Source organism: Sphaeramia orbicularis, chromosome 14 (assembly GCF_902148855.1).
Source record: "Sphaeramia orbicularis chromosome 14, fSphaOr1.1, whole genome shotgun sequence".
NCBI classification, from domain to species: Eukaryota; Metazoa; Chordata; class Actinopteri; order Kurtiformes; family Apogonidae; genus Sphaeramia; species Sphaeramia orbicularis.
Window position 1 is genome coordinate 25,738,754 of NC_043970.1, and position 26,101 is coordinate 25,764,854.

General features: G+C 38.9%; 1 protein-coding gene across 2 annotated transcripts in view; it reads right to left on the reverse strand.

Moving 5' to 3' along the window:
* nectin3b (nectin cell adhesion molecule 3b) overlaps nucleotides 1-25,796 on the reverse strand; it is a 32,780-nt gene extending 6,984 nt beyond the window's left edge. The window contains exons 1-6 of one of the 2 annotated variants that reach the window (XM_030153272.1): nucleotides 25,638-25,796; nucleotides 15,905-16,252; nucleotides 15,210-15,509; nucleotides 13,705-13,822; nucleotides 13,080-13,231; nucleotides 6,467-10,950 (exon numbers count right to left, since the gene is read on the reverse strand). In XM_030153272.1, coding sequence (XP_030009132.1) covers nucleotides 10,286-10,950; nucleotides 13,080-13,231; nucleotides 13,705-13,822; nucleotides 15,210-15,509; nucleotides 15,905-16,252; nucleotides 25,638-25,716 — 1,662 coding nt within the window. In that variant the 5' untranslated portion in view covers nucleotides 25,717-25,796 and the 3' untranslated portion in view covers nucleotides 6,467-10,285. Of the gene's footprint in view, nucleotides 1-6,466; nucleotides 10,951-13,079; nucleotides 13,232-13,704; nucleotides 13,823-15,209; nucleotides 15,510-15,904; nucleotides 16,253-25,637 lie in introns of those variants that run through there. The other variant, XM_030153273.1, reaches the window with a different exon arrangement.
* Nucleotides 25,797-26,101: the final 305 nt, after the last annotated feature.

A 26,101-nucleotide genomic window follows, 5' to 3' on the forward strand; every position in this document is an offset into this window, starting at 1 on the left:
CATTTTTACAACTTGGTTGCGTTTTTACTTTGGTGACTTTGGGTTCTGAGAATCACTTGAAATCTGTAAATCACATGCACTTCTCCCAATGGAATGAGTGCGACAGTATCTTTCTCCAGTCTGATGCAGTGGATAAACCCAAGTCACATTAATAGCGGAAATGACTCTCCGGTGAAGCATCTTATTTCTCTTGAACTGTCTTTGTGAGAGATTCATATCTACAGAGTGGGTGGATCCGCCTCAGTGGAGTCGGCCATGTTTCTGTCGTAGCACTAAATGGACAAACTGAACATGCTAGTGAGGGTCTTTGTACTTTTAGCAGCCACTGGAGCAGCAATGGGAGTGTTCTGTGTAATCCTGCAATCTCAACACCATAGACTGTACGTAAACATGGACATGACAACTCGCTAAAAGTGAAGCCAAAACAGGTAAGGTCAGAAACCCCACCACTTCCATGTTAGTCAATCAGACTTGGGCTAAACCAAATATGGGAAATTCCAATACATTTTTCCTCCAAACTGTATATTCTGTATATCCATCTGTATATACAATCTATGCTCATCACTAGGTAAAACTAAGTCTTTTACAATTGACACCCGCTCCTTTGTTACTGTTGCTATGTTGGTCAAGGTTTGGCCCTTAGCCTGTCACTCTATTGTTTTTTTTTTTTTTTAACACTATCTGAAAGATATTCCAGAGAAAACAAGTGGAAATTTCTAATATTAGTCATTAAATAACAGAGATGTACACATAAAGAACTAAAGGAACCATCTTCATAATATAGTGTTAATTTTATCAACAAAAACTCTAAGGTTAACTAATGTCAGCTTTTTTTTTTTTTTTTTTTATTTATGTTTAACCCTTTATAGGGCACACATAGAAATACTCTTAAGTTCAGAATTTCAACCTTAGTGTGTTACTTGCAGACATAAAAATTATTACTTTTGTGAAATTAAAAAAAAAAAAAATTGTTTTATTATTTTGTAGAAAATCAAGGTTAATGAAGTTACCATATTTGGTTCCTTACCCATAAGTGGCAAAAAAAAAAAAAAAAAAAAAATACAAGAAGTAAATACAAAAAATACAAGAAAAACACATGTAAGGCAAAAGGAACTTGTATTTTAGAACATAGAACATGACTTCTATAACCTTAGACCAACATAAGTGCTGATCCAGACACCTGTCCACATCCACATTATCCCTCTGAACATCATTCCTTACATTAGTACCATTACTTCATGGTACCGAACAAAGCAGGTACACTCACTGTTCATACACAGGTGGAACTTACAGACCCTGTAGACCACACTGGACCTGAGATTGTTACCAAAAATAGTCACTTGCCCAATAAAGGGTTAAATTTGGTTCTGAATAACTACTGTACACTGCATACCTAACCCCCCCCCCCCCCACACACACACACACAATAAGATTAGTTTCAGACATGTTTGCTAACAACTGTTTGCCAAGATAGTTAAAATCAGACAGTGTCTTTCCTTAAAGCAACAGAAGTAGTTTTTATTGATATTCAATAAAGGCCAGATTCTGAAAGTGGTTTAGAAATAACTAGTGCAGTCCTTTCTGTCCACATTTCTCCAATATTTCAGAGCCATTGTTACAGATATTTGATACAGTTTCCTCAAGGACATCTGATCTATCTCATAACATTTAGCTATTAATGTCATAAACAATGGAAAAATCCCTTCTCATATTTTCAGACATTTCTATGTAATAAATAATATGGTCTTTATGTGTCTTTTAGCTTCATAAAAGAAAAATTACAGCACCCTCCTCTGAAGCTACACCGGTTCTATCACAGATAATGTAAACACTCATAGAAATACCCATAAGTGTCCTTATGGGCAAACTTAGGTACATTCTATTAAATGATGACTTTAACCAGGGATAAAAACAGTAGTATAATGTTTCTAGTGAGTAAATACTGTATATAAAACCACATTTCACACACTGCTTCAGCCTACACTTGTTCTGAAAGCTTGACAGAACAACTGTCCCATGCCTAGTTACAGTTGCTAACGTAGGACTGGACAGGGAGGAGCTTAGCAAAGTGTCACTTCACCTTTAAACTTGTAAGTGTTGTGTGATTATGTCAAGATCATCATCTACAGACATGCCAATTCTGAAACCTCCATAATCTGCAGAAAATCAGAGTTCGCAATAGTTTTTGTACTTTTGCACCTCCAGGTACAAAATGAGCACTTCTTTCTCACACTTAAAAATTGGCAACATATATTTTGCAGGGTACATGTTGTCCCTAATCCGCTGAATGGTACAAACTGCTCTGACATTTATTATCTTTTCTCAAAATCTATTTTTTACACTCCAGAGAAATGGAAGCGAGTCCAAAGCAGGTCAAACTTTGCACAGCGGGGGATGGAGGGAGGCAGATCCCTCCAGAGTTTGACAGTTTCTCACTCTGCATCATTTATTTTATATCTTCACTTCCCTCCATCCATCTATGTCTGCATATTGTCCTTCCTCTGTGTTTTTACGCATGTGGAGATTAAGATGCAGTAGTAAAGTCTGATGAATTAGCATTGTTAGACCATATGCTTGTATTCGCGCCATGTTGTCCACTGAGGGGATTAGGATTAATTGTGATTAAGATGCATTAAACTCACAGAACAGCAAGCTTTGGCCAATCAGCAGTAATGTGTTAAACTGTGACTGTAGGCCACAGAAGGAACTGGAGGACAAAAGGTGACAGAGGGAAAAAAAAAGCCAAGTGTGACATGTTCAATTCCAGTTGATTTAGCTGTTGAGGTGGGGAAAAAAAATCAATAATGTGCTGAGATGAGAATCCTAAATAACAGTTCAATTATGATGCAGATTGAACGAGCTTGGACTTTAAAACCACCCCCTAAAAGCCACTTCTTCCTCTTTTTCTCTCCCCCCTTTCTAGTCATGTTGTCCTCTAACAGTTAATAACTGTTCGATTACCTTTGATGGCAGCTGAACTATGACAAGAGTCTCTTCAGTTGATTAAGATGCCTTTAAAAATGCCTTTTCTCAAGCGGCCCACTTCAATGCCTGATACTCTGCATTTTTACTCTCACGCACACTGTGACAAAGGAGCAATAAAAGCTTCAAAACTCAGTGCCAGCCCATATTGTTTAATTGTTCTGCTGTATATTTTGATCGTTTATTTATACCAGGACTGAACAGTTTTGTAAAAGAGGTGCGTTTTAAGTATCAGTCTTCATGCGGTTCTTTTTTTTTTATCTATATAAAACAATATAAACTGTATCTAGATGCATATTTGGACTGTTTCTTGCATTGTAGAAGCTCCTCAGTTCCCAACAATCAGCCATTCTGAAGGGTTTTGGATTAGTGGAGTTAGTGTTGGATCAACTGTCCCCACTCTGGGATCTGGCTCCTGTGCCAGGCTCTTCCTTTATCTCACATGCCGCCCCTACTTCAGCACTTTATCACACACCCATCATCACTGTGCAGCCGATAAAGTGCATGCTGATGTTCACTGAGGTCAGCACAGACGACCGGATCATCATGAATTAAACACAGCACACCTCAGTGGCCTGAGCAGAAAGACAACCCCCCACTTCTAAAACTTCTACAGCAGGGTCAAAGGTCATACTATTGCCCAGACAACAGGCCTGCCCCCAGGGAGCAGATGTTGGTGTAATAACAAAAAGGGGGGAGGGCGATTAGACAGTATGGGTGAGTATTTTCCTTTCAGACTTTGGTGACTTCAGCTCAGTGATGAGACAATTTGATCCCACTTCTACTGGGGAGTTGATATCAAAGTCTCTCTCACTCAGCCATCATCCTTCTGTGCTGCTTCAGATATTTGCTCTCTCCTTTGTGTGTTGTGAAAAGTATCCTTGGAAACTGTTGTGTTGCAAGCAAATAGAAAATCCACTGATCTTCACCATGAGTCTTTCAAACAAATTCAAGCATCGCCGGCTGATGTCATCACTGCTACTGAGTTCACCGCTTCACTTTCGTTAGCTGTGCCATATATGGAATGTTATATAGCTTGACATCACAAATAACAAAAATACCTCAAGGGACATATCCTCACGTATAATGAGAGAGAGAAAAAAATGGAAGAAGCAGTAAAGGAACTTCAAAGTACTGTCATGGGGGATTCAGGTTACTTACAGTCATATGCACTGACCTAATTGGCAGATGAGAGGTGGAGCAAAATCAAACAAAGAAAATCAATCAAAAATAGTGATGGAAATGTCAGCATAAATGAATGGAGTCTCTGTAAATCTAGACACAGAACCTTGTAAGAGCTCAAATTTTTCCTATGGCTTTCCTGAACTGCACAAAAGATGTAAAGAAACCGGTTGCAATCTCACTGCAGGGGCCAGTGACACAAAGTCCCGAGGGACACTCCAACCATTATGTCCTGACACCAACCAGAAATGTAGTGAAATAAAACCTAAACAAATGAATAGCCTTTAACCTACTGAAAACACTGTGATTCATACGCTGGCAAATAACACAATACAGACCCAAAATGAATATACATATAATACGTCTTAAAATTCAGTAGTTTCGGAGGAACTACACCAACCCCACTCCACAAATGGTTCTCTTTGAGGGAGGTTTCCCACTGAGATGCCATTACAGATCATACAGTGATCATACAGTCAGAGGGATTTCCAGTTGCTGTCGTTACAGCATTTTGAGACATTGCCATCATCGCCAAGATTTTGGTTAGTAATTTGCAAGTTAAAGGTGCACTGTTGGATATTTGTGCATGCTTGCGTACCGATGTTGGAGTCTGTTTTGTGCTGAGGAACTGTCAGCTTCAGGGTTCATACACATTTTTCAAGGTCAAATTCAAATACTTTTAAGGGTCATTTTCATTTTTTCCCCCAGCACAACACCTTGAAAAATACATATCTACAGGAATACATATACTCATGATTTTTTTTTTTTTTTTTACTTTTTATCACAATTATGTAGATTGCATTATGCTATAAACATCTAAAATTATGATTCATAATAGCAAAAAGTTTAGAAATTAAAGGAGAACACAGAGTTTTATCCAAAAAAAGGGAAGCTACTTGGCGTTCTTCAGACACACGTGCACCGAGACAAAGATTAAGATAAAAATGTACCTGGATTCTACCTGAGAGCACCTGCTAATTTAGTTTTTTGGCATGAAGTTTTATTTTTCAAAATGTATCGATCGCTGTAAGAAATTTTGGTTAAAATTGCAAGCATTTTCAAGTACTTAAACTAAAATTCAAGCACTTTCCAGACCTTGAAAACAAATTGAAATTCAAGCATTTTCAACGATTTCAAGCACGCGTGCGAACCCTGCCGCTTAGAAATGGGGTGAGTTAATATCCAAAGACGTCCAGCTGCAAGAACACGGACTCCAACATAAACTTCATGAGCAAATTAAAGTCTTAGATGGAGAACATTTAATTACATATTTTTTTTCTAAGCAATGGATCATAGATATAGTCATTTGGTAATTTAAATGTCTAACACTAACATATGTGACTAGTTTTTCCCAACACTGTATGCGTGTTAAGACTGAGCATGCCCCGTCTCAAGGTCAGAGTGACGACCACTGCTGCGACCATGATGAGAAGACAGGGAGGTCAGAAGAAATCAAGACTTCTGGGGGAAGTGTGTTGAGGACCTGGTGTCCACAGGGCTGAACAATGTCAAGGTCACATCATTGTGATATTTCCTTAGTGAGGAGAGATCTTTAGTGCAGCAGGACATGACGGTCCAATCTATTTTACAGTAATTCCAGGAGCTAATTCTCTCATTCTACTTTGCCTTTCACAGCAGCACAGTTAACCTCTCGGCTTCACGCAGCTCCTCTTCCCTTCTCCCTCCGCTTTCTGTGGCCAGGTAGAGCTCGCAAGAAGACAGCCTCCCATCAGCGGATCCAGATGAGCTTGTTGCCATGGGGACAGTCAATGGGCTGGAGAGTGGGGACTTTGGGCCAGACATAAACACTCAGCGTTTAATTTTACCAGCTGGTAGTCAGTGGGAGAAAGACACAGGGGGTGGAGGGGGATCACAAAGGAGATGAGCTGTAGGGGAGAGCAAGGGCTTTTCTATCTTGTAACAAAGCAAAGTAGGACCAGTGAGGAGGGCAGGCAGGAAGCAGAGGGGGAGGGAGGGTGTTGGATCTCCCCTGGGTATAAAAATACCAGAGGAGAAGAACGGCTCAATGTTCCAGATTTCACCATAAAACCCAATAAGCTATGCATTAACATGCTAAAGCATGCTTAGAAATCAGAGTAATGAAGATAAGGTGGTGCGAGGAAACACGATTTTGGATTACATCATGTGCGGCGTCCCACATGTGCGCGCCGGATTGGGGTGGGGGGCGGCTTTTGCAGCATTATGCGTTCGGGAGCTGGAGATGATGTCATTTATAGAAGCACAAAGAAGAGACTGAGCAACGTGAGTAATGGCAAGCTCACAAACCTCCAGAGAAAACAACTCACAGGTGCTAAGGTGCTTTATTGAACTAAAGTATCTCAAAAAGGATTGACAAAATAACGCTCCACTGTTGTCACTGACATTAATTTTTTTTTTTTTTTCCTTTCAGAAACTTACACTTCATCTGTATATACTGCACAAAAACAAACATAAGGTGCTTTTTCAAGACAATGTGAGTCAATTCTTTTAAACAGTGATTCTACAGAAAACAAAAAAAAAACCCTGACAGTCTACAATCTGGCAGTAATACCTGTGAAGATCTAACTCATACTACATCAAAATTTTATTCAAGCTTTGTCTTTTTTCGTGTAAATGCCTGTAGATTTGCAAATATATTGTCACTGACCATCACGGGCAGATATGGCACTACAGAGTCCGTACACAGTAATGCAGTGAAGTCAAAATCATAAAAAAAAGGCAACAAACAAATCTCACAGAGCAACAAAACAGGTGAAAACAAATAAAAACCTAAACTAATGAACAAAAGAAATCCTATATTCTTCTATGTATCTAAGGCACTAGTTGTATTTCTCAACCCAAAGTGAAGGATGTTTCTCAAGGTAAAGATATCGATGACTGATCTCTATACAAATGTCACAGCACAAATGAACTTCATTAATCCAGGTGAAGGACTGCAAACTGATAAGTCAAGCAAAAATAGTACATTGATTAGTGGAATTTCCGTCTTAGTGCATAGAAGCAAAAAAAGGGATTAGGTTTGACGGCTACTTTCTGTTACTCTCTGCATCTGTGTGAAAGTGATCAGAAAAGCAGAATTAATTAACACTTAAAACCTTATTTTTAGGCTTCATAGATCAGAAATAACCTACCACTCAGAGTGACTTTAATCTGCTGATACATGATGAAGAAACATTTTCCCTTTTCACCTGTAGGCACACAGAGCTTAGACTTTTATGTCCAGGTTGACAGATATCTGTGTAAGTTATGTTGGATAATCCACGGCCCACAATGTAAACAGGTTTTAACTGGAAAATTTAACCAGTAATGCATACACAACTCCTGAGTGCGCTCTGTGTATCTTAATGAAGACAATATTTTCTGCCAAAGATAAACTGATGTGTTTATGCAACTTATTTTTGTTTCCATCTCACTTGTTGAATGTTGGCAGGACTAACTGAACAAAAAACGTGACACCACATATTTCTTTGCACCAGTCAGAGTTAGATATGAAACTCAGGTTTACTCTTCTTCTAAACTCATGAATACCACAAGTGCTACAGAAAAGCACCCACGGTTATTTATTACACCTTTATTTGAGGCCGTGACATTGGCAGCTCCCTCACTGTTGGATGTTCTGTTATGCTTGTTTGACAGGTGCAACTTGTAGTGATGTTACGGTTACCTTCAGGTCTAATCAGCATGGGTCGATAACCGACACTGATAACACCCAGCTTTAAAAACACACATTTCAGAGGTTTCAGATGTAGTTTTTCAAAGCTGTAAGCACCAAAAACAGTGGTAAGTAACAAATTAATTCTTGCAATATATCCAAACTGTCCGCTACGAGTAGTAACTGATCGAGAAAGCCTTTGTCTGCGAAGATAAATAAGTTCTTCTGAACGACAGTATTCTGTATATTATACAAACGCAAGTTACGGTGGCACATAGTCAGATCTCACCATGAGAACTGCAGCTTATCAATTTCAAAACCCAAAAAGAAAAAAATTAGCAAGACTTAATAACAATGAAACCCTTTTTTGACGACTTTGATACTAAACTGGCCTAAAGCATCTTTTCATTTCTATTTGAGGTTACAAAACCCTGTATACAACAGTGATACGCATTAAGATAAGCTAGTTTTCAGTTGTTACCTAGTCAGTAATACCTATGTGAGACACCGTCATCTTAATATTTCTACATACAAGCTAAACAAATATTTGGCATCTTTCAGCTAATACTGTATATGTGACCATAGTACTAATGTTGGCATGTATTCACAAACACTAGAGTACATGAAATAAACTGTCAGATCTCCTCCTTAGAATCTGGTAAATAGGTGCAAGTGCCAACATACTTATGATTTTATTTGTGAGTATCTACTCTCATAAAAAAGGAGGATTATCTTGATATCTAGCAGATTTATTTCCGTTTAACTGGTAAACTGCCTTGACTAGGTGGTTGAAAGAAGTCGACTTGTAAAGCACTTCATCTTCAGTGTGATCACAGTACTTGGTGTGTTTCTACCGCCTAAAGTGTCTGGCAACAAATGACTATAGTTGTGTAGCCTGAAATCATCTTCAGAAAACAAAAAGTCGACTGAGTAAATTATTTTGCAGCTATTGAAATTATAAACCTGATCAGTGCAACACAATTACTGTGTCCTTTCTGGCAAGTAAGTACAATAATGTGCATAAAAAATCCTGATCTGTCTACGTCCAGTAGATTTTGTGTGGCATTATTAGAAGTAAACATAAAATGCAGTTTTTCATGAAGATTCTACATATTTTAGCAATGACAGAAGAGAGGCAATTATTTCTGGTAGGACATGATGACTCTTCAATGCTTTCTTTGTGTAATTAAATACTTTTGACAAAGAGGCCAGCATATGGTAGCTGCCATACTATAGCCTGCTTTGAACAATGCCCCTGCTGATGGCCCTCTTCAACTTCCAAGAGCCGTGGTTCAGTACAAGAGTGCAAATTCTCAGACACATCCATTATCATCCGATAGGATACAGAACAGTGTAAATGTGACTGAACTGAAGATGACAACTGACAATAATAATAAAGAACAAACATCTAAAAGGTTAAATGCATGTAATGGCATTTCAGATTATTTAGACTTGCTCTGAATGGTACAGTAAATTTGTTTATTGAGGTTTGAGTGTATAACAGACCCAGTTGGTTGGTTACAGTAGGCAATGCCTCATTCATGCAGGGTTCCTGCTCACCCTCTCTAACTCCCTCCCTCTGTGGGAACAAGACATGCTAATGTCAAGGACATACAGTAGAAATGTTCAAGTTTCCACTCTGGGCCATACTTTCTAAAGGGCATCACTGATCTCATCTGCAAACTTGCAATTTTATGTTAATTTTAATGAAGGTTACACATTTAGTCCAACCAATGGTCTAATGATGTGGTTGTATAAAAGGTAGCACAAGGTAAGACATGCATTTTATGCCCATTATCAGGTGGAGTTCTGACTGCTCAGCACTACAAACCCTTTTTTAAATTAACAAATATGCCTCTGAAGTATCCCACTGAGTATTGGGAGGAGGATGTGAAAATCCAGATTTCTTGATTTTTAGGGTTTTGTTCCACTGTTGGATGGTGATAAATATTCTCAAACCAAATCAAAGACCAAGGGTCTTTAAAAAAAAATTAGTGTAAACAATATCAACAAATGCAAATGAGCAAGTGCCAAATAGTCTGATATGGCTGAATCGCATAAATAAATTTTCTTCTATAATAACCACATGTGATTTCAAAGCCCATAGGGCTTCCACTCAGTTCAAAGACATTAATGTTAAATAAATTGGCAGTCCTCTTGAGTATGAAATAAGGCAGAGACAGCACATACATCATGCCTCTACACACAAACTAGTGGCATGTCCACTTTTGTAGACATGTAAAAGTTGACTTTTAAAGTGGCTACGCAGTTCAGTCTGTCCACATTATGAAAAAAATATGTCAAATGTCAACCAGGACACTTGAACAACAGGGAGGAAACTACAGACATGAGATTAGTCAAAGTGTGCACATACAGAAAAGAAATAATGTGTTTGTTCCAGATTTACTACATGAAATCCTCTGATTTCTGTTGTATCTCTGCTCCAGCAGGACTGGGTACTGAAGCTTGTCAAACGTACCACTCCCTACGAGAGATGACTGAGCCATCTGTGTGAGCGACGTAGTCACCGTCAGGTCCGCTATCGTAACAGTCATCTGACATGTAGGGGGAGCTGTTTTCCTTCGGCTTCCCTGAATTAGGGTACCGGCCACATCTGGCCTGTCGTGAGCTAGAATATTGAAGGTGCTCGTGATGCTGATTCTGCTGATGCTGATTACTCTCCCTCATTGCCCTGGTGTAGCCATTAGATGGGTAGTCCTCTCCATTATAGTTGCTATGGTGACGGCGGTCACGCTCATGTTTATGCTCACGGGCCCCCCACTCCTCCCGATCATGGTCCTGATGGTAGGAGCTGCTGCCAGCTTTGGTTGGGTGGAGCTCATGCTGAGTGGGAGCCTTCTGAAGGTCGTTAGGGCCCAGGTACTGCTTGGTGTAGTAGTTTCCGTGGAAGGTCTGCTGTTTCCGGAGGTAACACACGCCAACCAGAGACAGCACCAGTAGCAGGAACAAGGCCCCCCCTACAGCCCCACCCACTATGGAACCAACATTACTTGCAGGAATGGCTTGAAGTGTAGGGGAGCTGAGAAGGACATGGCCCTTTTCATCCACTAATGTGGAGGAGGCAGAGCCAGTTAGGACAGGAGCAGTAATGGTGGAGGGCATGGCGGGAGGATCTAATGAGGGAAGGAAGGAGGGAAAGGAGTAGAGGGGTGGACGAGAGAGATGAACAGACAGAAAAGCAAAGAATGTCAACTATATCAGCATTTTACTAGGCTGGGACAAAAACATCAACTAAACTATAACATGTACTAAACTGGAGTGCACATGCACCACAGCAGCCTCCGGTTTGCATGACCAGCTCAGCAGTTAAACTTTACATTATCTCTGAGTGCAAGCAAGGATTACTGAAAAACAATTAGTAAGTAAAACATGAAAATCTAAGATTTGGTATTGTCTGAAAAGACGGGATTAGATGATGGAACAATGAAAATGTTTGTTACAAAGTGGTGTAGTACATCTATAATAAAGTACAATATTTAAAAACAACTTTTCCATCTTTTTTCTCTCATATCTCAACTGTTGCACAGAGTTAAATGCACTTGTCAGAATAACACAGATCCATAAAAAGATTCAAAGAGGTATTCACTAGCCCTTCGTTTTCTTATATTTTATCCTTTAACTGTATTCTTTAAATTTGTTCAAAACACTCAAAGTAGTTGCAGTGATTTACATCGTTTTATTTTCAATTAAATACCTTAAAAGTGTATATATATTCAAGGCTAAGCAGAAGCAAACCAAAGGCATCTGGGTAAAGCGTGCAGGGTACAAGGAACAAAAGCATAAAAGAACCTGGATGAATGGATTTCAGTGAAACGGGATTTGCTATCAGAGACAATGTTGTGACATTGTCCCTTTCATTTTTGTACTTGTTCCAATGTCACCATTAAGTTTGGAGGCTTATTACAATGTTTCTGTGAAGGCCAACATAAATAAATATTCAAGGTTTTTATTGCAAAAGTCTCTACAATAACTGGATGATGGGATTTTGGAGAGAAAGAGCAAAAGCTACAAAGGTTCACCTGTTTTTGTTTTTTTGTGTACAACTTAATTTCTTATTAAAAACATAACTTTATTACACACTTATACATAAGAGTGCTTACTTAAGAGCATAACCAAAATTATGTTGAATATTAGATGATTAAATTATATTAGCATTTACACCATGTTGCAAGTATGATGATGCACCATCACTATTACAACTTCAAACTTGAACTGGATCGGGAATTATGCCCACAAAACAGAAAACCCAAACGCCCTAATCAGAAGGAGCTAAAGCACTGGAAAGAATCTGAGTCTAAAAGCTTTAATGGGGCTGCAATTGCTCTGCCACTTCAAACTGAATGCCAGGCCAGATGTGAGGTAAAGCTTCACATCCGAGAGATGAGAAACATGAACCCAAAGGAGTGCAGTCCAAGTGTAGGAGTGTACAGCTCCATGCAGAGGAGGTGAATTGACATACATGAAGACAACCACATCAACACACATAACGAAGGGTACACCAACATGCGCAAACTTGCACACACCAGTACAGGTCCTCTCAAAGGAAAATGAAATATGGATGATAAATAATAAATAAGAGTTGAAAAGAACTACTTAATGTTTTATGAATCTGGGACATCATCTCACAGTCAGGCTGCAGGCTTTTGCCTCTTACTGCATGACACATGCAGAAATAAAAGAAACACAGAAAGGAAGCGAGAGAGATGTAAAAGAAAATCACATCATAGGCAAAACTTCATTCAGAAAGAGAGCTTCCACAGACCAGACTGATTTTGTGAAATCAGAGAAACATGCACATAATATATAACAGATACAACAGAGACACAACAGACTAATATGCCAAGCCATGAGAGCAGCGAGCAGAGGCAGTGCATTGTGGTCGACAAAGGCCTTAAACATTTGCAGCTGTCTGGCCCAGAAATGCCTCCATCTGAACATCTGGAGAGCCAATATTAATCAAGGCTAATCAGCGTTTAATTAAGACTAAAACTGAGGGTCAAAATGATCAGTGCCAAAAGACTAAACTATTTACAACACTTACATCATAAACATAAACCTAAGAGTTGAATGACAGACTGTCACAGCGTACAGAATGGGCCAGAGTGATAGAGTCACATTTCAGCTTGAAGGACAATGTCACAGGCAGTGATACCCTCTATGACGTGCATGCACACACAGTGCTTCCTAAGGGAAGAGAACGCAATAGGAGTCAGCTGTGTTCTGGTGTGTAAACCCAGCTCACCTTGTATGAGAATGCGCACATCCCGACTGCGGAGGTTGATGTCATTGGCAACCTCACACCTGTAAACTCCAGAGTCATTCCGCTGGAGGGGACGCAGGAAGAGCAAAGTGCTGTTCATTATTTCCACCCCTTCTGGCATTTCACTGTCTAATCTAGGATACACAAGAGACACAAACACACTTAAGCACTAGAGAAAACCTGAAAGCGTAAGTGTATTATGTAAAATGTATAACAAATAATTACTTGAATTGACAACTTACTGAGGGTTATGAATAAGTAATTAGTAAAACTTGTGCCTAAATTATTTCTGCATCTACTTATGAAATTGATTGCCCAACAAATCTTTACCGATATAAATGTATTTCATTCTTTTTTTCCCACAACACAAAGTGGGAGATGCAGACTTCTCCATAATTAAATCATGCATGTACTATTTGTTACTTGTGCAGCAGGTAAGTTGATATCCTTAGATATTTAAAGGTAATTTTTAGTTCATGGTTATATTTAGCTGATGGTGATTGTATAGAGTTTTTAACTTACAAAAGGATATTTTGAATGTTTGCTAGTCATGCCATTTGTTCCATCACAGAAAAAAAGAGAAGGTCTGTCAGACATTGATACATACCTGATCCATCTGAAGTGATGAGCTGGTGGATTTGCATTGGCTTTACAAGTCATTTGAACATTTTCTCGTCCAATGTACCAGTCTCCATCATACCCAACAACTGATATATCAGGAGCAACTACAGAGAGAAGAAAAATAAGTTATAAAGATCACTATAATACTACAGAAATCTAATATAAGACACCACAAAATAGTGCCATGTTACCACAATACACCGTCATAATGTCATAACCTCTTGTGGTAGTTTAAAATAATATTTCTGCTATGATGCACTACTGATAATCCTGTTGTAACTGTTGCCCATTAGCAAACACATGGAAGTGGATTGTTTGCCTAGTCTATGTGCAAATCTGGAGTCTGCGGCTGGTAATAGCCTAGAGACATGAGCCTACTTTTATGCTCTACAGTCACATAAATATATGTGCAAAAAGGACCAATCGTGGAATGGATGGAAAACATACTGTGTTGAGGAGTTCCAAACTTCCAGACCATTCCTCAACAGCGTTTGCTTCACTTAACTGTCGCTGACTTTATCTTAATATCCCACTAATAATTTAAATAATAACGCAATAAGAATAAAATGGCTCACGTACCCAACTCAGTCATTAGAGTTTGAGACTTTTTATTATTATTGTTTATTAGAGTGGTGTGAATATATGATCATCTGTTTAATAGGAAAATATTAGCCATTTAAAACTTAATATGTTCTCTCTGTGCATATTTGCTATATGTTAGAGTGCAATGAAGTGGCAAGAGGTTTCTGGGAGGGACAGAAACAATGTAGTAACAAAAATAAAACATAATGTGCTGCGCAGTTTTAATCCTCCTCAGCTAAATATAGTGTAAGATTCTGTTGAAAGTTACTGCCCTATAATTTAGATAAGACTGCCTTTGAGTAAAACTTATTACATACATATTCATATGTGAAAGTACTCAGATATTATAACTGCACAAGGCACAAGGCCATTTGACCTTGAAAAAGTAGGTCATGGTCACCAATTTTCAGTAGGCTTCTGCTCCATGCCAAGATGCATCCACAGTACAAATTTGGTGCAGATATCTCAATGCATTCTTCAGATAATGCGATTATGTCGGTGAATGGACAGACAGACAGATGGACAGACAGACGACAAAACGATTGCAATACCCCTCAGCTGAGGGCTAAAAACTGGTCTAAGGTTGATAAAATCTTTTGACCTAACAGGATATGAGGAATGCAAAATACTATAATGGTCAAAAGGCCTAAAACAAGTTGTTCAAAGGAATGTAGAAAGTCAATTCATTGGATTATTTTACCTAGCATCCATGTAAATAGTTACATAATACTGCCCATTTACTGCCTGTTTTTTTTTTTTTGGGGGGGGGGGGGGTCAGACTTTGACAGACTCAAGTTAAATGCAAACATGGAATGTGACTCACCCATAACACTTTAGGGGCACAGCATGTACTAAGAAATATAAAATAGTAATAGACTAAACAAACTTCAACAATGACAAAACACCCACACTGCACATTGAGCTGGTAGGGGATCCTGAAGTCATTCTGCAGAGCTGGGTGACGGACGACACAGGTAAGCGTGTGTCCCTGGACATGGCGCGTCGGCTGCCAGAGGTAACGCACTTGAGTACTGGTGGTGCCATTGGCTTCATCGAATAGCTGAACTTCTGACTGGCCAAAAAGGTTGGACTCCCAGGACACCTCCGCAGGAGGACGGGCCCGCTCGGCAATGCATGTGGCCACCACAGTTTCATTCCCTCCATCAATCAGGGGAGTTGAACCTGCGGACACGTAGATCTTGGGCTCCACTTTATTTTGGAAATGAACAAAGGAGAACAAACAATTTAGAAATTACAATTCATACAAGAAATGCCAGTTTTCCTTTCCTGCATCTTTATACCATTCCAATGTAGCCTATCAGTATGTCTAGCTGCCACCTTGACTTCATACTTAAAAGCAACATGCCAGCAATGGTAACTACTCACAAACTTTTCTCTTTGGTATTGTAAAATTAATTGAATACTATTCTCCAGTCTCTCAATATGCAACATACCACGTAAAATCTGGTAATTAAAAGGTGTTAAATAAACAATTTAATTATGTTTAACCCAAATCCTTGTGTAAAGTAACAATAAAATAAGCTTGACATGTTGCATGTAAAACTGCACCCACAGTTGTAGGCATATGATCTATTAATACTTACCGAGTACACTGACAGTAGTGGATGCCTGAGTGTTTCCCAGAGGAAATGTAGCAACCTTACAGGTATAGACCCCGACATCAGCAAAGCCCACGTTTTCAAGTATGATGGTTGCATCATGGGAGGAGGGTGAGCGAAAATACAAGCGATGGCCAAACTCTGGAGGGATTGAGATGCCAAACCTGGGGTTGTAGACGGCTACTGTGACAGAGCCTGAAGGCAGACGACGCTCCCACGAACTCTGAGTAAGAGTGAGGTTTGTGCCCACCTCCACCTTGCACTCTAGTGTCACATTCTTCCCCAGTACAGCACTCACCCGCTGAGGCACGACTACCTGACTACTCCATACACCTGCCAAAGAAAACACAAAAACATTGTTTAACTGAAACGTACATTTATTTGACAAAGGCTTTGTCCATAAATTGGCCGTTGGACTAGAACAAGTAGAGTGTGACCTATGTGTGACCATACTGGATGTACTTCTGGTTCTATGAGTAGGCTACAAGTGCTAAATTTTGGAAGAGACCAATAGCACATGGAAAACAGGTGTGTGACTATGGATGGATCACATAATTATCAAGACATCTGACACAGAAAACAACATAACTACATACAATAAAATAGCAGTGATAATAAATAGCTTGAACGGGTGTAACACCATTGTAGAATACGTACAGTTGATTTGGCTTTATTAATGTAGATGGTGAAAGATACGTAGGCAGGGCATAGCTCTTATGATAATTAATCAGTCAAGCACAGGATAATTACATTTGGTAAGAATCAGTCTCCTATTTATAATATTTCTAGCAGGTTCCTTTGCAGGCTTTCATGTGTTCCACAATGTTATTAAAGCACAAATCATGATCTACATTTTTCTCCTTTTGTGAGCTGGTGCCAATGGTTAGACTTCTACATTAGCCTAAAGGAAGAGCTGGGTAGACCCATAAAGATCCGGTGTTACTTTTGTGGAATTTCCAAAATATTTTTTTCCTCTATATTTAACTTTTCTTAAGTGATTTATTACAATTACTTATAACCATTTTGTGTTTTTTTGTGAACATCATGTATTTTCCTATATCTAATTTACTGATCATGAAGATGTTCATAAAAGCTCAGATTAAAGTTGAGGGTTATTATATCAGAACCAGAGAAAACTGAAGAAAAAGTGTCTTTTTCAGTCTAATCTCTCAGTAACTGAACATAACCCCAGTGTTTCCATCCACTGTCATTGATCCAACTCCATGGGTTTTACTGGTGAATCAATGTTGTAGAAGATGATGGTGTTTGTACGTTCACTACGGAGCCTCTGAACGTCCAAATGGGTCATATCTGATGACCATGAAAAGATGAATAACTGTATTTTACACCAATTATTAACATGGATTGATAGGATTAATGGATCAGCAGGTATTAAACAGTTTAGGTCAGTAGAAGGTGTTGGTTGCTGGTGGCTGTTTGGCTCTTTTTGTGTTAAAATAAGGCACTCTAATTTTGCGAAAATTTCTAACTAGTCAAGGAATAATCTAAAAGCAACCTGTCCTGCATTACAGATTAATGGAGGCCAAACACTACTCTACACTGAAGTGATAAACACGTTAAGCTGTTGTACACAACAGCTTAAAGGAGAGCGAGGGAGATTTCAGTCAATCCCAATCTCGACAATTTCACATACTGAGGTATAATCAGATATATACATACAAATATAGAAGATCTTGTCAGGCAGAAATGTCTCTACTGTTATAATGAATGATGGTGCTTTATACTTTTTGTGTGGCACAAATATTATGCAAGATCTAATGTTTCTCTGTGGACAAGTGATCAGTCTGATACTTTGTGATATAAAGTGATACAGTTTGTGATTAAGAGCATTTTTCAGTATCTATGATGTCAAGTGTTCAACAAGTTTGCATCAGTTCAAGTTCAGTATCATCTGACATCTGTGGTGATCAGATGGGAACCTAAGTATCTTAGCACCACAGCAGGTGTCAGGCTTTTCACCAGATAATACACAGCTGACTGCGTGACTGAGTCAGTATTTCATCTTTATAGTTTCCCTCTTCTTGAGCTGTAATCGTGAATAAAAAGTGACTTTCTGTTCGTTTGTTTGTTTGTTGTCCAAATACAACACATGCATAACTTAGAAATGTGGCACATCTCAGAGGTAAAGCACTCACAGTGTTGTGACAGAAAAGAAAGTGGACTGAAATGATAGGGAAAAAAAAAAAAAAGAGAAAAGATGCGCTAATGTGCCGATGACATCATATCTGAGAGAAGGAAAAAGAAGCCTGGAGTGAGAGAAGGCGAGAGCAAAGTCACGTCTACAACACAAATGAGGGAAAATGTATCACAAGGATCCCAGCAAACAAAAAAAACAAAAGAGTCACATTACACGTTTATCAAAGAATATAACACTGCTGGCCTGCCAAAGTCTTAACCAGATCACTAATTGCAACAAGCTGCCAGCGGGAAGACATTATCATAAATCAAAACCTGCTGCGCTGCTTGGCAACTGACACCAAATATTCTATTGTTGTTTTGCCAACAACAGCGCTGTCTCTGGTCAACCTCCCTCTAAAGGCTACGTCCTCAAGTACATATTAGTACTGGAGAAACAAATGCTCATAACCCTTTGTTCTTACGATGTTTAATTTTATGTAATAAACCCAAAGGATTGGGGTAGGATAGGATAACAGGTTAATTAATAGGCCTAATACTACCAGATGACAGAAAAATAAGGATTTAAAAATCCTATTTGGTGAGACAACTCAATCAAATACAGCATCCTTCATTTGTCAAATCTGAGATCAAATAGATTCAAGAATCTGCAATGACAATGATGGCATTTGTGAAATTGTTGGTATAAAACCTTTAAGAAAACATTTGCAACAACTGCAGGTCTGATTCACACTAAGACCCAAGTCTAGGCAGCACTACCTCTGAACAAGGAGAAACAACCACAGCTCGAAACTGCAGTCAGTGTGTTAGTGTGTTCCACTGACAGCCACTGGCTCTAAAAAATCCTGGCTCCAACTGACTCCCATTCAAGAAGCAGCGACTAAAAATAGTTAACAGTTTTAAATATTTCTTGTAGGAGTCATTCGGCTCTCATTTGCGTCATTTGTTAGTTGTTTTATAGATTATTGCTCTGTTAGTAAGATATTTGGGCTAATTGAAGACTGTGACATCTGCCTGTGGGATCTGATTGACAGGTGTGATAGACGGCTTATTCGCCCACTTAGGTGGATTTTCTGAGCTTCTGTTTGTTGTGCAATTTTTTTTTTTTTTCTCCCCTCAATCAACTCTACTGTAGTTGTAATTAAGAAACCGCACCAACAGGACTATCATAGGATTTTGTTCAGCAAATGTTTCATGAAGTTTACAATTACTGCCTATTTTCAAATCATGAGCGGTTAGCAAATCTTAGACACATTACCTAATGATAACTTAAATTTAACTTGTATTATACAGTCAGTCAGTTAGTGTGACTTTACATGAAGTGGAATTGATGTCTGTCATGCCCAAAGCTGAAGCCACGCCCCTTCTGATTGTGCCCTAGGTGACCTTATTTTGGGGAAAAAAATAAAAAATAAAATAACAATAACAGTCAATGGTAAAAGACACGTCATTTGTTTAAATTATGCCACCATTTAACCAGATGATATTTGTCAGTTTAAAAGATAATTTCACAAATCAAGAAAGTTGCAATTTGCTGTACAACCATTGAAGCATCAGACTGTGAAAATACACAAAGACTACACTCCCAAATGTCATGGCGGTGTTGTAACTGCCTCTCACCATGATATGTTTAGAGCTGTTGAAGATTCATCTGCAACTTCAACATGACCAGACTGTAATGATTTTCAGCTCTTAATACGTTTTCACCTTGCTCTCTAAGACTGATGTGAAATGTGCGATGATAACCGTATCATGTGTCGATGGTGGCACAATTCAAAACAGGATCAAATTATTTGTGTCATCACCTGAAGTTAGGTCCTATGGGGAACAATGGAAGAGGTGGGACTTTGACTCTCTACATGACTTTACATTTAACAAGCAGCATGAAATTACTTTAAGGGCTGTACGATATTGGAAAAAACTGACATTGTGATTTTTTTTAACCCTGCGATATATATTGCAACATGAACAATACTCAGGAGGATAAAATAGCTGTGTGGTGCCGATGTAAATGGTCAAACAAATTAGTTGTGTTTCCTCTCGTTGTGGCACCAGGTGGAAGGCACTGTTGACACAGAACACGTGTTTCAGTATCATCCTTCTTACAGCCGAAATAATTCTAGATAACTGACGTTGCTTTTCTTTTTGTCACCAAGTCTTCATTTTCAGTGATTTTCTCGTTAGTTGCTCATTACCTCTGCCAAGGAGGTTATGTTTTTGCCAGCGTTGGTTTGTCTGTCTGTCTGTCTGTCTGTCCGTGTGCAAGATAACTCAAAAAGTTATGGACGGATTTGGATGAAAATTTCAGGAAATGCTGATACTGGCACAAGGAACAAATGATTAAATTTTGGTGGTGATCGGGGGGTGGGGCACTGATCTGCCTTGGCAGAGGTCTGCACTCTCCGAGTGCTTTTCTAGTTTTTAGCTTACCGGCCGACAGGCTGTAAGCTATTGTCGTCATGTGTCGTCTGTCATCGTCTGTCGTCGTCTGTCGTCGTCTGTCGTCGTCTGTTGTCCGTTACAAAAATTTCAATCGTCTTCTTCTCCAAAACTACAATTCCGATTGACTTCAAACTTGGTATACAGCTTCTTTATGATGATGTCAACAAAAGTTAGTGAAATTATTTGGATCCGGATCTGATTCTGGATTTGGTGCAACTTTGAAAAATTTCCCCATTATAAGCGATAGGAAGCGGATCGATGCAATAACTCAGTAAATATAAATGATATCAAGTTGAAATTTCTACAGTCCAGCCCTGATGGGGAGATGACCAAAACATAATGGCCACATGCTGATCAGGATCTTCTTCTGGATCCAGGAACTTACGGAAAATTTAGCATGGCCTCTTATGGGGAAAACATTTCAATCGTCTTTTTCTCCCAAACTACACTTCTGATTGACTTCAAACTTGGTATACAGCTTCTTTATGATGATGTCAGCACAAGGTATTGCAATTATTTTGATCCAGATCTGATTCTGGATTTGGAGTGACTTTGAAAAATTTTCCCATTATAACAGACAGGAAGTGGATTGATACAATAAATCAGAAGTTTCAATGATATCAAGTTGGAATTTTAATTTTTTACAGATCTGATTGGAATATGACCAAAACATGGGCTATTTCTGTAATATGATAAACACATAACTGAGTGATAATAAATGGCATCTGGATACATTTCCCAAAGATTTAATTTGGCTGGTAAGCTACAGGGCCATTGGTCCTATTTTTACTTTTAAATTCATTTTTGCTTTAGTTGGTCCATAAGGGCTTATCCAAAACAAGGCGCTACTTTATAATGAAATAAATGTTGGAATGGTAATCAATTAAATTTCGCTCTGTGACAGGACATTACTGTTTTGACCCCACTGCAGAATCTGCGATGTGACTATTGCGCACAAGTACATTGTGATGACAATGCTCAAATGATATATTCTGCAGCTCTAATGTCACATTTGATAATGTTACCTAGTTGGTGGTGCAGTCTTCAAGTTAGTGGTTACCTGATGCTAATTTAGCAAGTGCCATGCTAACTCCACCCTCTTGTCCAAGTATAGTCACTTCTAACTCCAGAAAAACAGAGAGGCTACAGCTAAATGCCAAAGTCTATTTTAATATTACAGTCAGATGCTCATTCCTTCTGTTCATTTTACCCATTCAAAAAAATTGTAATCTGCTTTCAATTTAAGTGCACAAAATCATTGGTCCTTACCCCTGTTGTGATGTATTTCAGTATATATGTCACTGTCCATGGTGGCATAGTAGACACTCACATTGAACTGTCAAGATCTCTTCTGAACTGCCAAGTGATGATATGTGTAAGTCATCTATCTACTCTTGATTTATGCCTCCTTTCCACTGTCTATGTTCTAATTAAGGCACAAAAACCTAAAACAAAAAGTCTTACAGAATACAAAAAATGAAAAAGCCTTAGCTATTTATAATTGCAATACTTCATTCCAAACTCTTGTTTTCTAACCATCAGATAATGAGTCACATGGAGTCACTTAAGTTATAAATCACATATCCGCAAAGTATCACAGATGATCAGGATTACAGCTCACGCTGAGATTAATAACAAATTATGAAGATCTGTACCCTGATGAAACCAAACAGCTTCACCAGCAACCCATTATACAGAACAGCAAAACCATCAGGTTAGGTTACTTTTAAAAAGAAAAGAACATGCTTACTAGACAGCATCATCAAATATTTCTGACTGTATACACAGCATGTTTGGAAGTTTGTTTGCCAGTCTCTCTCGCCTAACAAAGTGACCCTACAACTTCCTTAGCTCATTAGAGACAAAGATAGTGCTAGACGGCAAAAATAACAGCATAGTGAGTAAAGGAAGCTGTATTTTTTCCTCCCCTGAATATGTAATAGGGGAGGTATAGTGACTGTATAAAATTTTTATTGGTGACATGACGACAACCTTACATAAGCGTGCCCTCATTTTCTTCAACTCAGAATAAAATAATGATGAGAATAAGGGCAAACTCTATCTGATCTTACAGTATAGAGCCTATCTTGACATTGCAATAGGCAAGTGTTCTTTCATTTTCTCTAAAACCAATTGCTTTAGTAATCCTTACGTTCTCAGTACAGCAGTCACAGTAGACACTTTGAGTTTGGTTTGCAAATACACACAATGTGTCACATTCACACACACAGGAGAAAACAGATTATAGATATCCTGGCATCAAGGACACACAGCTCCCTGAGGACTCTGCTGCTTGTTCTCACTTTAGTCAATATTACCTTCACATGCACTGCTCATGTGGCAGCAAGTGTATTAATATGTGTGTCTTGCCACAGGGCAGCGTGTCTTGTTAAAAGTGGAAATCAGAACATAAATGGTGGTGGTGTCAGGGCTGAAGAGGCAGAGCCAGCTGTGCAGAGCAGGACATGATCAGGATAAATGGCCATTTGACATTCTGATCTAATCTGACCTTCAGATCAACTTTTTGCCTTTCGATGATACATACAGCCCGTCTTACAAATTGTCTGCCACTATGAAGGTGTTCAACAGTGGTTCCTCAATTAAACACCGGTTTACAGGAGCGCATCAGTCAGAGATGTCAAACCTGCATCAAACCAATTAAACCTCAATATGTATGACAATCATACAGTTCCATACAGTGACCTATACTATAGTAGACAGGTTTAAGATTTGAAATAGAAAATCTAATCTCTAATGTTTTAATCGGATGTATTAAAAATGTTTATTAGGTCCTAAAACTGTTATTGATACCCATTATATGAACTCAGCTCAGCAGGTCTGCTTGGGTTTAGTCTACATTAATATTACCATATTGACCTAGTCTCTATTAGGAAATAGGTTTTAATTTCAACAAAGCTTTACCTGCTTAAAAAAAAGAAATTACTTATAGACACTGGCTAATTGTTTTCACCACTAACTAAGTGTATTAAAATGCACATTTGCTATGTTATCACCTTGTGAAACATGACAGGAGACTAATTATTTTTCATGTTAGCTTTACAAGCAGGTCACTGTGTGTACATTAATCTTTACAACACTGGACAAGTGGCCTGACTGTGAAACAATTAGTTTGTGGTGTGTTTTCCCCTAAATTGGCTAGGAATGTAATTACTGTAACCTAATGAAATCTTAAATGTACAGAAATCAGCGTTTGTTCCCTTTAAGGCCTGGACATGCATCTAGTTTGCATTCAACAAAAGCACAAGGTCAAAACCTTCACTAAGATGTACATCAGACTTAAGGTGAAGCTTGACAAATAGGCACCTGTCTCCACTCTTCAAGCTGAAATATTTGACAGGAAGTAGTTTGTTTAAAGTGGACTATGACGTCCATGTCTTTACAAGACAAGTCTTTAACAAAAGTGTTCCTATGTGTTCTCCAAGTTCAGACCTATGCATGGTGTTTTCAGCAAGGATTCCAGCAGTGAGGTGTCTGAAATTAAAGAGATCTGCTCCAAAAAAGTAATACACATACTGCGCGATCTTTCCAACTCACGAAGTAATGAATAAAGCAACTTTAAATCAAAAGTGCTCTCTTGCTCTAAAATGAAAAAAGTGAAGCTGACTTGCTTACTTATGTTACAGAGCCACTTAATTTCTAAAACTTGCACTCACTATCTGGCTAAAAAATGGTTACATGCCTGCCTTTGTCTACAGTTACCCTGAGTGACCATAAATACAGATACCTCACTGTAATGTTATATCTCAGACATGAAATATGCAGTAACTTTGTGAAACTTGGTAAAAGTAAAGCTAACTCAGTTTTATTGAATGGTGTCCAAACCCTCCATGCAAGCATACAGCATGTGCTTTCACTCTATCATCCAGGGTTTTCCCTTCCATTCTAAGGCAATGGTGCAGCACCCAAGCTATTTTAGGCAACACCTAAAATGAATTAAAATAAATCAATGTGGACAGCATTAAAACTAGAGTTCTCCAGATCTAGTGGTTAAAGTCACACCTCCTCTTCAGGCTTTTCTGAACTTTGATAACCAGATAATAATGGTCCAGAGTTAAACAATACTTTTGAAAAATGAAAAACACAACATGTTGTTCCAGGACTCCCAAACCCCTATCAGTGTGATTAAATCCGACTTCAGGAAAATGTGGAACACATAGACCACGTACACCAAATGAAAACCAGCCATTCATTTATTTCATCTGATCTCTTATGAAAATGAATGTGTAACTGAATGAATGTTACTTGAAAGACAGTGGATTTAAAGAAAATATCAGATATAAGGCGCAGTATTAGCTTCAGCATTGCAGTTTGTTTCATATGAAAAATACCTTGCTATCCAGATTTTTAACTATAAATAACTTAGAAAAGGAAATGATGGTGCTTATGAGTGTAATTAGTTGCAGTAAGTACAACCGGCGCCTTCGTGCTGACTAACACTTAACTCTCATACCTCTGAGTCTGCCTCAGTTTTTTGGTGTTTCATTTACAAACTAAGTGGGAATGAAGTTGGCGTGTTTGTCGGTGGAGTTAGTAAATCGTCCACCCCTGTTTGATTCCTCCATAATGAGCAGAGCTTCACTGCGGCCACATTGTTGCTGACCCTCAGTCCGACCCATAGACTGGTCCGACCTGTGAGGGGCTCACGTTTAACACCGTCCCCTCTCACAACTTATACATGACTTAAAACCGTGTTATTTAACAAGTGTCCATTTCTGAGGCTAATATGGCTGCTAATACTCCCACAGTGTCGGTTGGGTTCTAATAGTATAATGTACATAGTTACAGTACATAGCTAACGGGAACACCGTTGAGTGGCTCTGCTCAACGACGGTTTCTATGGCAGCTCCAGGTCAACAGCCATCCGCGGTGATGGCTAGCTACATTAAAGTGAACTTGTAAGTTTCCTGTGGTCTTCAAACAACACTCCCTAAACTTACAACTTCAAATTTCAACTTTAACAGCATGGCAGTAAACAGATATTCCCACTCACTCACTGGTTTTATTTCTTCTACATGATGCGAGACGTCCTGCTCTTTCACAAAACTTAAGTGTACCGTTAGAGGAACACATTAAACTACAATGAAATTTCTGGACTCACCTGTAATACTGCACAAAAGGTGAAATAATACTATCCGACGCTGCTGTCTGCGGTTACTCAGGCGTGAAAACGGTAGCATTTTGTAAAGCGGTGAATTCTCCGGCTCCGGGACTGGTGACAAGCTGCACACCAATTTAACGGTATGCACTGAACAGAGGAACCTCCTCAGCAACAACTCCAACTGCATGTGGACTGTACCATCTGCCACAGCGGAGCGGGGGACGGGAGCTCACCTGACTGTTGGACAGGGCGATGATCAGACGAGATTCAACAGCAGTGTCCCCCCCCAAAGGAAGGACCCATTAATTTACACATTACGTCATCTCTGTTGATAACCCGACATACATTGGATTCATTTTTTTAATGACTTTATTCTCTGTGTTTGTCCGTTTTGCTACTCACTAAAAATCTACAGTTAAACCTTTGCTACAGTAGTTACCTTTGTCCGTTACCAGAGCATCCCA